Source organism: Monodelphis domestica, chromosome 2 (genome assembly GCF_027887165.1).
Source record: "Monodelphis domestica isolate mMonDom1 chromosome 2, mMonDom1.pri, whole genome shotgun sequence".
Taxonomy (NCBI): domain Eukaryota; kingdom Metazoa; phylum Chordata; class Mammalia; order Didelphimorphia; family Didelphidae; genus Monodelphis; species Monodelphis domestica.
In genome coordinates, this window is record NC_077228.1 from 197,530,850 (window position 1) to 197,544,221 (window position 13,372).

Below are 13,372 nucleotides of genomic sequence, written 5' to 3' on the forward strand. Positions count from 1 at the left end.
TTCTCCCAAAATAAAATTTACAGAGCAACTTCACATTTTCTCCAACTATTCCTTTTTATTCATTCCAAGTAGCTTATCTTTTTAAAAAAATGGCATGGAAGATTGTTTCTGAAGAGATAAATTTTATTCATTCTGTGGTGGGATTGGCATGGGTGAATCAGCATAAGCTGGAAAATATGTGAAGAGAGTATTTTTTATTTTAAACTAGCTCAAGGGAAATGAATAGCCCTTTGTATTTGATCATACTGTGTTTTTAGCCAGTATAGTACAGTGTTGGTGAAGGTGTGGCACCCTTGCCCCAATGGCACAGAGTGGGCTGCTCCATTCCCACTCTCCACAGAACCCAAGGACATTTTTGCATGCCCCACCCCCTCTTCCCAGCCACCTGCTGTGAGGACTTCCTCCACTGTCTGGTGTAATGGGGGGTGGGGCTCACAGGTAGCTTGAAGTTGCAGTTTGGGCATTCAGTCTTGAAGAGGTTTGCCAGTGCTGGTACATTCCTTTTTAATGGTTCATTTAATTCAACAGGAATTCTGCTGTGGAGGCTAAACACTGAAAGAGATAAGGAGATAACCACATAAGACCAGTGGATGTTAGCAAGTAACTAAAATATGTGCTAAGAGCTTTGAGATGTGTAAGGGGTTTCCATTTCTGAAATCAGCTTGTCATCTTGATCATATTATAGTAATATGGAGGAATAAAATACACAGATTTTTTTTATAACAAGTGAATGGTTTGGCAATTGGCAAGGGCTTCTAAGACTAGTTTCATCAAAATGGCTATAACTGGTGTTTGAGGGTACCACACTTAAGTAAATAAAAGTTTTCTGAAAAGTTAATAATACAGTTTAATAGAATAATATTTTATCTTAAAGTTATGGGTATAGAACCCTAGCATCAAGTGTAAAGCTATGACCATAGACAAGGCTATGCTAATTGTTCACAAATTTTTAGTTGTGAAGATAAGTTACCCAGAGATGATTCCACAATTGTCCTTATGTTCTGCATTACTCAAATATGTATGTACTGATAAATAACATCATACTCATTTACAAATATTTATTAAAAGGATGTGAGAAACTAGTCTTTGATTCTTTTAACCTTTCTTCAGCACATATTCAAGGTAGACAGTACTACTGCAGACTTAAGTCCTGGCTCTAATGGTCTAGCTGTGCTTCTCTGGGCAAGTTATTTTTAATTTTCTGAATCACAGTTTGCTCACTGGGAAAATGGAGATAATGATATACCAAATACTTGAGAGGGTCTTAAAGAAGTGCTTTTGGAAGTATGGAATATTAACTTTTTTAGCTTAAACATTTTTTTTTCAATTACATGAAAAAACAATTGTTGACAATGATTACCCAAATTTTTTTATTTAGATTCCTTCCCTTTCTTCCCTCCTCCATCCCCAGGCTGTAAGTAGTATGATAGTTATACTAGTGCTGTGCCAGTATTTCTATATTCCTCACATATACATGAGTATTAACTTTAAAGCAAAGATTAAAGGAGAGGGGTAAGAACTCAGCATGGAATAGCTTATTTTATTTCAAATACTTCTGCAACAGGTCAATAACTACATTATTTGACCTGTGACCAGGTTTCCTTATCTGTAACCTGTAATCTGTATCTTATTTGACAAAAGTCCCTAAGTGGTGCTAAGGACAAATGGAAAAAAAAAAGATGCCCGATCAAAAGAGCCGAATAATTCTACCAGGGATGTGCAACTTTTAAAACAAGGCTAGTAACTAGACTGTGTTTTTATTGATATAGGGAATTCTTGTATGACTAAATTTTTAGGAAATCTATTAGGCATTTTTGATACAATTTAATCTTGGTTCTTCTGAGCAGAACTCTACTTGCTGAGGATCATACAGGTCAAAGGATGAGACTTGAATACAAGTCTTCCTCACTGTGTTTCTTCAGAGCTGCCTCTATTGTATTTAAGCAGATAAAACAAAATAATTTGAGAAGGGGGAACAGATTAGGAAAATTTTCTGGGAGAAAGTGGTACTTGAGTTGAGACTGGGAAACTGGAAGTTAAGAAAGTGAAGTTCATTCCATTCTTGTTCAGTCTTTCTGACAAGGGCGTTTTCTTGGGAAAATACTGGAGTAGTTTGTCATTTCCTTCTCCAGTTGATTTTATAGAGGAAACTGAGGCAAACAGTGTTAAGTGACTTTCCCAGGGCCACACAGCTAGGAAATGTCAGAAGCCCAGTGGTCTACCCAGCTGTCCTTTTGGAGAAAGTCTATTCAAATGCATAGGGTGAGAGATAGAATACTGAGTTCAGGAACCAGTTAGGAACACAAGCTGGGGCCAGGCAGTGAAAGTTTAAATTTTATCCCAAATGTGACAGTAATTGGATGAGTATGCTCAGGCAAAACAGTAACAGCCTCAGGTTTATGGTTTGTTTAGATTACTTTTGCAGATCTGTGGAGGATGGAATGGAGAGGCGAGACATGGGAAACAGTTGTATTTTCTATTACTTGTACTGCCTACCCTACATGATTATTTTGAAGTTAATGCGTTAAGGGCCACACAAATACTTAGAATACTTATTCAGATGGTTTCCTAATTTCATATTCAAGGGGTTATGTGGGAGCCAACTCCTCCCAAATAGTAGATGCAATGGGACAAATATTATTACAATTAAGGACTTTTACTTCAACGAAACCTTTCAAACAAAAAGGGAGAAGATCTTGGATCCTGTGGGGCTCAAAAATTCTATCTCCTGTTCAGTCCACGCTTGTTTCTCCCGCTAAAATGTCGTCAAGATCAGGGTTCCATCAATCCGCATTTTTATTGGAGGACTTACAGAACTAGTAGGCCATTGGGCGAGGAAAGCAGGGACGGAGGCTGAAGGGGCGGGGCTAGTACGGAGCAGCCCGGCTCCTCCCCAACTCACCTCCCCCATCCCCCCATGCGCCCCTTCCTCATCCCAAACCACACAAGTCTTGCCGGTGCACCGCACTCCCTGACTCCCCAAGCCCGGGGCTCTCTCTTTTCCCCCTCACCCCTCTGGCGCGGGGAGGGGAGGCCCTTCCAAGCCTTTCGGTGCCATGCGCCCCCTCCCCAGACAGGCCATGCAAGATGACACACACCCCTCGCAGCAGCCTCCGGGGCCTCCCCGCCGCTCCCCTTAAAGCAATCCACGGGGGCGGGGGAGGCGGCGGCGGCGGCAGCAGCAGCACGAACATCAACACGGCCCTAAGCGAGAGAGGTTCAGAAAGAGAAAGAAAGAAAATGGCTCCAAGCCGGGATCGCCTGCTACATTTCGGGCTCAAGTCTACTGTGAGTGAAAGAGGGGCGTCAGGGAGAGGAGGCGGGGGCCCTGGGGGAAATGGTATGCGACATGGGAGGATAGCACAAACACCACCTCGGGGTGAGCCTTGAAGGGGATGTCTTGGGGGTCGATTCCGCAAGGAAAGGGGGGCGTTGGGGCCGGAGGTGTTGGCTGTCCAAGGCTCAGGAACCTTCCTCTTCTTCCTCTCAATGTGCACGCGCACGAACGCTTGCCTTTACCAACACCGACTCCCAAATAGACACATATAATCACTCACATATCTACCCTCACTCAAGAACATTCCGCTTTCCTTTAGCTCCTCCGATCCTGGAGGGGCTTGCCCCGCCCGGAAGGACTGGGGATGAGATGGCAGGGGTAGGGGTTCGCGCTGGGAGGAGGGGGTGGTCTCGCGCCGCCGCCGCCGCCGCCGCCTCGCGCTCGCGCCCGTGCTCGCGCCTTTCCTCCTTCCTCCCCCTTCTCCCTTCGTTCCTCCCTTCCCCCACCCTTGCTGGGGCCCCGGCGGCGCTGCCCAATGAACAGCGGCGTTGCTGGCAGGTGGGGAGTGTTTTTGTTTTGGGTTGAAGTTGAGGCTGGGGGGGAGAAAGGAGAGGAGATCGAGAGAGAAGAGAAGAGAAGAGAAAAGAAGAGAAGAGAGCCAGTGACCAGTTGCGGTGGCCCTCTCCTGCGAGAGGTGGTGGAGGGCCTGCCGGAGTCGCCGCTGCCGCGGCCTCCTCTCTCCGAGCTGGTGCCCACTTCCCTTGCCCTCTCTGCTCCGGGCCGTTCCGGCTGTCCCCGCGGGCCCCGGGCAGGCTTTCCGTCTGCACGCCGCAGCGCCGGGTCGCGGCCGCGCCCGCGCCCGCCATCCCCATGAGGAGGGACATGAACGGAGTGACCAAGAGCAGGTTTGAGGTGTGAGCTCGGGACTGGGGGCTGGGAGACAGAGGGGAGGGAAGGGAGTATATCCTTTGCCCACCCACCCCACCCTAGCCGATACCCGCCGGTCGGTCCGTCAGTTCAACCATACGGCTGCCAGGATTCCTTCCCGGCCCCGCTGCAGTCCAGCTTCCCCACACCCTTCTCCTCGGCCGCCCGGGCCGTGGCTGCCGCCCGGCGGGGCCGTGGCCTTCTCCGCAGACAATGAGCCCTCGGAGGCGCCCTTCCCCCTCCATCTAGCCCGTGCCCCGGGGCGTCCTCATTTCTGGTGCCGACCCCTGTCACACCCCGCGTTCAAACTCCTTACAACTCTCCCCTACTGTCCAGAGGGGTTCCCGCCGCTTACTCCCTAATTCTTAATTTTCGCCCACCCCTTTCTCGTTGAATGGACTAGAGATAAAAATCTGGGCTGTGGGGGGTTGGCAGTCCAGGGGGGAGGGGACTTCTCGCCGGACTGTCCTGCCTTAAACTGGAGAAGCCGGAATGGGAATCTGGGATAACCCAGAAAGGACTATGGGTTCTGATTTCTTGTTCGGGTTGGGGTTTTTAAAAAAAATATTTTTGGTTGCTTGGTTTGGGTGTTCTCAAACTTCCTTTTCTCTGCTGTTTTGGCTGTTGGCTTGTTGGCCGTCGTTCTGAGGGGTACCCTCACGGTATTTTTGTTGTTGTTGTTGGGGCGGGGGTGGGGGAAGAGATATCTGAGAGACTTGTTTAGAAAATCCACGCCAATCTGATTATTGACTGGAAGCTATGATTCTCTCCCTCGGTGTCCCTCCCCCTCCCCAAATTCACCCCTCCAAACGCTTTCCTCCAACCCACTTCCTCCCTATTTCGAGGTTATACGTACTGAATATAATGATATAAAATTAAGGGCTGGAATAGGAAACCTGAAAACTAAGTAGATGTCATGGTGCGAGTTAGGAAGCAAATTAGTGTATGTTTTAATTGTCTCTAGGTGAATTAGGGTAGCACAGAAATATAGGAAGAGGACAAGGATGATAAGGCAAAGATTTCCCCAAGAAGTCGAGTAAACGTTGCATGGCCTTTTTTGGCAGAGACTCCGGTTGACCTGGGATCACACGCAGTTCAGTGTACATAACTAGGTGTTTTTCTTCATTTCTATTTGAAGGATGACATTGGAACAGCTAGTTAGTGAAACAGGAGTTGTAGAAGTTCCAGACCCCGTAGGGGAGATTTTACCAAAAGATTTTAAATGTTTGGTTTAACTTTTATGATTTTTGCCAGTTTGAATTGGTAGTAATTACATTGTTACAGCACTAGAGAAGGAATAAGAGAAAAGTTCCTAGTCTCCTTTGTGTAGTTCTTAAATTGAACAGAAAGCTACAGAAATGTAAGCTTACTGTTGGTTTTTGCACTTTACTTTTCTAGAAGCTCAGTTTCCCAAATAAAAAGAAGTATGTTTGGTTTAGATTAAGTACTATTATACAATTCTAGATTGTAATTAAAATGTTATTGAATGGAAACTTTGAAGCTCACAGGAATCCTGAAAGAAAAGGCCTAATGTACAGAGATCTAAATGGATTTTCATTTTGCTGTTTTTTTTGCTTCTTGATTAAACTTACTTTAATTGTGAGTCTTAGTTCTTCAGAGTGCTTTGAAATCATTAATCTTTTGCATTTTATTGTAAATATTCATAACTCAAATATAGCTGTAATACATTAAAAAAACAACTAGATTTCTCTTTGAAAGAAATGTCCTTATTTAAAAAATCAACTTAACTCTTTGTAGGTAAAGGAAAACTTTCTGAAAGTTACTTTGAAGTAGGAAGAAGATGAAGGAAAATTAATTTGAAATTTTGAAAAATTACTTTATAATGTTACTGACAGGGTTATTTAAAATATTCTGAACTGGGGACAAATGAAAGATTTAGAAATCAGGACACGTTTTAGTGTATTTTTTCAGCTAAAATTAGTTTTAAGACAAATATTTGCAGTTTTTTACTTTCACTAAAAAAGTATTAGTAAATTCTTTAATCTTTATAAAGTAACACTTGCTAACTTTGTTAAAACACCTTTTTAAGCAAATCAGTCTTCCATATGTGTGCATCCTTATACAGAAGTTTCATATTTTCTTATTAAAGAAAAGGAGATATTTAACATGGGCAGACCTATTTTAAGAAAATCCATAACTAATGAGAAAATAGTTTACTATTTTGGACTTGTTAAATTTAATGGAATCCATTTTGGTGAGAAAACTTTACATAATATGCATTGGGAAGCTAATTCTTTTTGTCTCTTACCTAGAAGTGAAAATGCTGAAAGTTTTTGTAAACTTTATCATTAAGTATGAATTCCTTTTAAATGTCCCGGTAATGTTATAGACCAGCCAAAAAAGTAGGATATTGTAAAGTAAATACATAGTTGCCTTCACAATACTCAAATGATGAGATAATTAGTATAGTTCTCTCCTATATAACAGCCTCAGTGAGATTATCTGTAAAGAATGAAATAGTTAAAGATAGTCAAGCAGATAAACTTATAAGTGTGCCACACACTATGGCATGGATGTCCTCTAAAGCTTTTACTTGTTATATTGTCAGACAGTTTCATAAACAACATAAAGGTGCAGGGATGGCTGAAACATATTACCAATGAAGAAACTGTTCTGAAGAAAGTATATGTATAACTGGAAAAGGCAGATTATATGTGGAGATGAACAATGGAAAGCTTCCATTTTTATACATTGTCAAAGGATTTAGAAGACCATTGCTCATTTTGGGTGGATTCTTCCTGGTAGAGATATATGGAAAGTTATAGAAAATATATCCCAAGTTGAAGAGGCCTATATACATCTGTACAATTGAAGAGGGTTATGATTCAGGTGTCTTAAAGTATTGAAATGGTTCCCAGGCAATTAAAACATGGGGAAAAAATCTTTTCTAAAGTTTTATTATCTTATTTTTGACCCAAGGATAGGTTGTTTACTTGGAAAAAAACAGAGAAATATTAAATAGAAAAAATGTTTTTAATCAGGAGAGGATTAGTGTTCAATATTTAGGCCTCCACACAGTCATAGGCCCAAAACCACAAAGAGCCAAAAGTCCTCGCACTCTGGCACTCTCCCTGGGAGTACCACCACATGAGCTCAAAGGAACACAAGAATTTTCTGAATTCATATAACTTTTGGGGAACTGGGGGGCAAGGAGAATATGATGGATTGAATTACCATAGTTACAAAGAAATGGGAGTGTTCAGACTACACTGACTAGCTTGGGATAGGAACAATAGCCTGAGACTAGGGTGTAAGGGAGTGGACTACTTACAGTGGATACTAAAGGGAAACATCCTGACTTGGGTTGGGCTACCTGGGAAAAGTACTAATACTGGGAGAAACTACCAGGACAAAAAGGATACTTAACATCTTATCAAGTCCACTGACCCCACCTAAAGTACTTTAAGGTCATTGTTAGTCTGAAACTCTTGAGCCTGATCTCCCTCTGGGAGAAACTCTCATGTGACAAAGTCAAACTTGGGGGGGGTCTCAAGATCTCAAGTTGCTACAAACTCAGGGTTTCTAGATTCCGAGTTGACAAGGTATAATCCACCTAAAATTCTTAGGTGGAATATTATTTTAGAATACAGTTTTGCAAGAACAATAGTATAGACACTTGAGGGAATTTATATTATATTGGTAAGTTATGGTTATCATGCATTTTATGCAATTACAAAATGATTTGGTTACAACAGTGTTGTATAGATTATGATTGGTATTCAATATTGCCTTGGTACTCAAGAGTTCTATTGGGATCATTGGGAAAGAAAAACTTCTATTCCCATTTTACTGCTTTGGTACAGGTTTATTAATTTTATATCACTCAGGTGCCGTGGTATCTTTTTTATGAAGTTTTACCTTTGGAGAATAGAGTACTTATTTGGATGTATAAAAAATATAAATAAGATCCCTAGATTGCTCAGTGGATAGAGAACCAGGCCCAGACATGAGAGGTTCTGGGTTCAAATGTGGTTTCAGACACTTTTGGATTGTTTGACCCTGGGTAAGTCACTTGACCCTCATTGGCTATCCTTTACTGCTCTTTTGCTTTGGAACTAATACTTAGTATTCTTTTTTTTTTTTAAACCCTTACCTTTCATCTTAAACTCAGTACTGTAGTTTGGTTGCCTTGCCCAGGGTCACACAACTAGGAAGTGTCTGAAGCCACATTTGAAACCAGGTCCTTTTGTCTCTAGGCCTGGCTCTTTGGCCATGGAACCATGAGCTCCTTCCTTAGTACTGATTCTAAGAAACAAAGGCAGGGGATTTAAAAAAATACATACATGTATATTTTATAAACTAAACATTTTCACTTGGATTTTTATGCCTTATATAAAAAGCATTCAGAGTTTCACTTCTTTAGTTTTTTCCTCTGTGTTGTAATATAGAAGAAAGAAAATTGATTTGGAGTCAGAACAACTGGATTCCAGTCTGTTCCTGAATTTTACTGTGTAACTTGGAGAAGCATAACTTTAGGTGACTTTGTTTCCATATAAGATGAAAGAATAGGACTTGGTCATGTAAAAGGTGCTTTCTAGTTTTAAGATTCTATGATGCCAAATTTTCAAAAAGTTCCACGTAAAAAGCATGTTTTCCAAATTGATTCATGTGGAAATTGGACTTTTCCATTCCATACTTGTCAATTACTTGTTCCATTCTGTTTAAAATAATACAAGAGCTTTTGGAAAGAACTGATAAGATTAAAGAATTTTGTTTTTAAGATGAAAAGGTTTGAAAATTAAGGAGGAAACACTTTTCTTTAATTGTAATTTGATGAGTTAAATCTGATTAAACCAGAAGTAGAGACTGATGGTATCTAGCCTCTTTGTTAAAGGCATTTATCTTTTTAAAAATCATTTTATTGATGTTCATTTAATGATGACAAGTCACTTCATTTTCTTTGAATTTTTTTTAACCCTTACCTGCTGACTTATAATCTTCAGAATGTTGCAAAAGATACCAAGATACTAAGGTAGAAGAAAGGTAAGGGCTAGGCAGTTGGGGTTTAAGTGACTTGTTCGGAAGCTTTCTCTGAGGTCACATCTGAACTCAGGTCCTCAATTTCCCCCCTTCATTTTTTTTGAAAACTTTTTTCTTTTTTTTATAAGCCTAGTTCAAATACCAAAATTTCCTATTGCAGGAACAGGAAAAAATTGTATATGATACAGAATCTCTTATATACAGTTTGTTAATTTTAAGGTTTCTATGCAATTTAATACTAGTGCCATTACTACTCTGCATGTCCCTTTCTGAACTTCCTTTTGCTCTTTTCAAGGTATTTTTTTTTAGTGTTTCCTTTTTACCACGTATAATACATTGCCCCATAAAACTCCTTTGCCCCATCCCCAAAAGCTTTCCCTTATAACAAATAAGTGTAGTCAAACAAGACAAATCCACACTTTGACTATGTCTAAAAACATGCTTCATTTTTTAGTTAGTCCATCACCTCCCTGCCATGATTCATGATTAGTTTTCTATAGTTGTCAGTTAATCCATTGATCAGAATTCTTAAATTGTTCAGTTTTCCCTTACAATAATATAATCATTGTATAAATTATTGTCTTGGTTCTTACTTTACACTGCATGAGTTTATAAAAGTCCCCCTCCCCCCATTTAAAAAGTGCTGTTATAAATATTTTTGCGTATCCAACTCCTTTCCCCACTCACTGCGTTTGATTTCTTTGGGTACATAGGTCTAGCTGTGGTTTTATTGCTGGGTCAAGTGGTATGCATTTTAGTGATGAAATATAATTACAAATTGCTCTTTAGAGTGCAACTCTCTTAACAGTGCAATGTATGCCTGTTTTCTCATAGGATCTTCAACAATGGTCATTTTCCATATTTGTCAGTCTAATAGGTGAAGTGGAACCTTAGAGTTTTTTAAATTTCCGTTTATTTTTTTACTGAGTGAGGCTATTTATTCATTTGGTTGTTGATAGTTTGCCTTTTCAGAATTGTCTGTTCATATCTTTGGATAAATTATTTATTGAAGAGTGAATATCTCATGTTCTTATATTTATCAATTCCCTACATATTTTGGACATCAGAACTTTCTTTATCAGAGAAATTTGTTGCAAAAGACTTTTTCTCCTATTTCTAACTACATATTTTACTTGTGCGAAACCATTTTAATTTTATGTAATCAAAACTGATCATTTTATCTACTGTAATTCTCTCCATTCTTTGTTTGGTTAAGAACTTTTGCTTTATCCGTAGTTATGAATGACATCTCCTTTCCTGCTCTTCTACTTTGTGATAGGACTTTTTATATCCAGATTATATATCTGGAGCTTATTGTGGTATAAGGTAGGATATGTTGAACTAAACTTGATTTCTGCCCTACTGCTTTGAGATTTTCTAAGCAATTTTGTTTGAATTAGTCCTAGTACTAAGATATCCTTGTGTTTATTGAGTACTATGCTGTATGGAATAGATAGCTTCTTGCTGTTGTGTGCTTGATCTATTCTACTGATCTTTTGTATTTTTTAGCCACAACTGAATAATTTTGATGATTTTTAATGATTACTGTTGTCTATTATAATTGGGAACCTATTACAAATAGATTTCCTTCTCTTTTTTGCCCATTATTTCCCTTGGGATTTTGATCTTTTTCTTTCTCTAGATTAATTTTATTATTTTTTCTAGTTCTGAAAGAAAGGAAGCAAACAAGTATTTATTAGACACCCACTATGTGCCAGGTACTGCTCTAAGTACTTTACAAATATTTCATTTGATCCTCCACACAACCGTGTGAGGTAGGTGCTGTCATTATCCCCATTTTAAAGTTGAGGAAACTGAGGCAGAGAGAAGGTTAAGTGACTTGCCCAGGATAACACAGCTAGTAAATGTCTTGAGACCAGATTAGAGCTCTGGTCTATAAAATAACCTTTTTAGTAATCTATATAACAACTTATAACTTTCATTTTTATTATATTGGCATGGCCTAGCTGGGAACAATTAATATCTGTCCAGTTAGGTAAAATTTGTCTTAATAGGCATACCTCATTTCATTGTGCTTTGCAGATACTGTACTCTTTAGAAATTGAAGATTTATGGCAACTCTGTCAAGCAAGAGTGTTGACCATTTTTCTAATAGCATGTGCTCACATCCTGTCTCTTGTTACTTTTTGGCAATTCTCGAAATATTTTGAACTTTTTTCCTTTATTATTATGTCTATTATGGCAATCTGTGATCAGTGATCTTTGATGTTACTTTTGTACTGTTTTGGGGTCACCACTGACTTCTAACTTAGTTAATAAATGTTGTGGCCTTTCCTGTCTCTCCCTCTTATGACCTTCCTATTCCTTGAGACAACAGTATTGAAATTGGGCCACTTAGTACCCCTATAACAGCTTTTAAATGTTCAAGTAGAAGGAAAAGTCAATTTATGGGGTACACTTCAGAGTCTTATTTTAAGAAATTGACACAGCTACCATTCAGCAATTCAGCAAATACCACCCTGATTAACATCTAGAGAACTTCCACCAGCAAAAAGATTATTAGAAGGTGGCTCAGATGATGGTTAGCATTATTTTTAGCAATAAAATATTTTTCAATTAAAGTATGTCCATTGCTTTTTTAGATATAATACTATTGTACACTTAATAGACTATAGTATATTAAAAATAACTTTAATATGCACTGGAAAACCAGAAAATTCATGTGACTTGCATTATTGTTAAATTTGCTGTATTGTGATGGTCTGGAACGGAATTTGAAATATTTCCAAGGTATTCCTATATAGTATCCTGTAATATTTTCATATGATTCCTGGGCATGGCATGGTAGATGATCTCTGAGATATTTCATATGTTCTCATATTATTTCAAATGGATTTTTTTTTAAAGCCCTTGCCTTCCTCCTTAGAATCAATACTATATATTGGTTCCAAGGCAGAATAGTGATATGGGCTAGGCAATGGGGATTAAGTGACTCACAGCTAGAAAAGTGTCTCAGGTCAGATTTGAACCTAGGACCTTCTATCTGCCTAGGCCTGACTCTCAATCCACTGAGCCACTCAGCTGCCCCCAATGGATTTCTTTTTTCTTTCTCTTCTTGCTGGATTTTGGATTTTGTTGAAAATGTATTGAAAGGATGGTTTTATGGATTTATTTTATATTGTTATATTATTAGTAATTACTTCAATTTATTTTTAGTTGATAGTGGCTCTCTTTAGTAAACTTATCATTATCTATAAAAAATGATAATTTTTTAAACCCATAAGATATTTCTAAAGCTCCTGGCACATGTGGGCATTTAATACATTTTTATTTCCTTTTTCTAACCATATGCTTATCTCTCCCAAATTTTTATCTGGTGTTATTGTTATAACTAGCATTTCTGTTATATGAAATAATACAGATTACAAAGGACATTCTTTTTATATTGCTAGGTTTATTGGAAAAGAATTTATGCTAGCTGTTTTATGAAATATTAATTACTATTTTTTTATATGAAGGATTGGTCCATTTATTCTTGTGCTTTTTAGTGTTAACATAAAGAGATCATTTTGCACAGTAATAGCAATATTGTAATGATAATCACCTGTGAAAGACTTGAGTAGTACTTTGATAAATATATTGATCTAAGACAATTCCAAAGGATTCATGATGGAAAAAAAGCTGTCCACCTCTAGAAAAAGAACTGATGAACTCTTGAGAACAAATTGAAATATAGTTTTCTCACTTTATTTTTCTTGCTTTAAAAAAAATAGCTAACATGCAAATATGTTTTGCATGGTTTCACATATTTAATTGATATATTCTTTGCTTTTCTCGGTGTGTGAGGGGACATTTGGTAGGTAGAGAGATTTGGAACTCAGAATTTTAAAAATGTTTTGAAAAAAATCTTTTTTTTACAAAGCAAAAAAGCCTCATAAAAAGATATTACATTTTGTCAAAAGACTTTCCTACATTTATTTGTATAATCTTGTAACGTTGTTTTGTTACAATTTTCCCATTATTAGATTTCCTAACATATTTCTTAGTCTCTTGAATTTCCATTATAAATTTTGGTCATAGAGATTATTCTTTTAATTATGTTTGTAGCCTCTTTGTAATAATTTAGTTGATTTTTTTTTGGCATTATTCTTAGAGATTTTAGTCTATAGTTTTCTTTCTCTGTTTTATGTTTTCCTGTATTCATAT

General features: G+C 38.4%; 1 protein-coding gene across 2 annotated transcripts in view; it reads left to right on the forward strand.

Moving 5' to 3' along the window:
- Positions 1-2,847: 2,847 nt before the first annotated feature.
- FBXL20 (F-box and leucine rich repeat protein 20) overlaps positions 2,848-13,372 on the forward strand; it is a 95,087-nt gene continuing 84,562 nt past the window's right edge. Inside the window, exon 1 of one of the 2 annotated variants that reach the window (XM_007482320.3) lies at positions 2,848-3,288. In XM_007482320.3, coding sequence (XP_007482382.2) covers positions 3,088-3,288 — 201 coding nt within the window. In that variant the 5' untranslated portion in view covers positions 2,848-3,087. Of the gene's footprint in view, positions 3,289-3,556; positions 4,190-13,372 lie in introns of those variants that run through there. The other variant, XM_007482319.3, reaches the window with a different exon arrangement.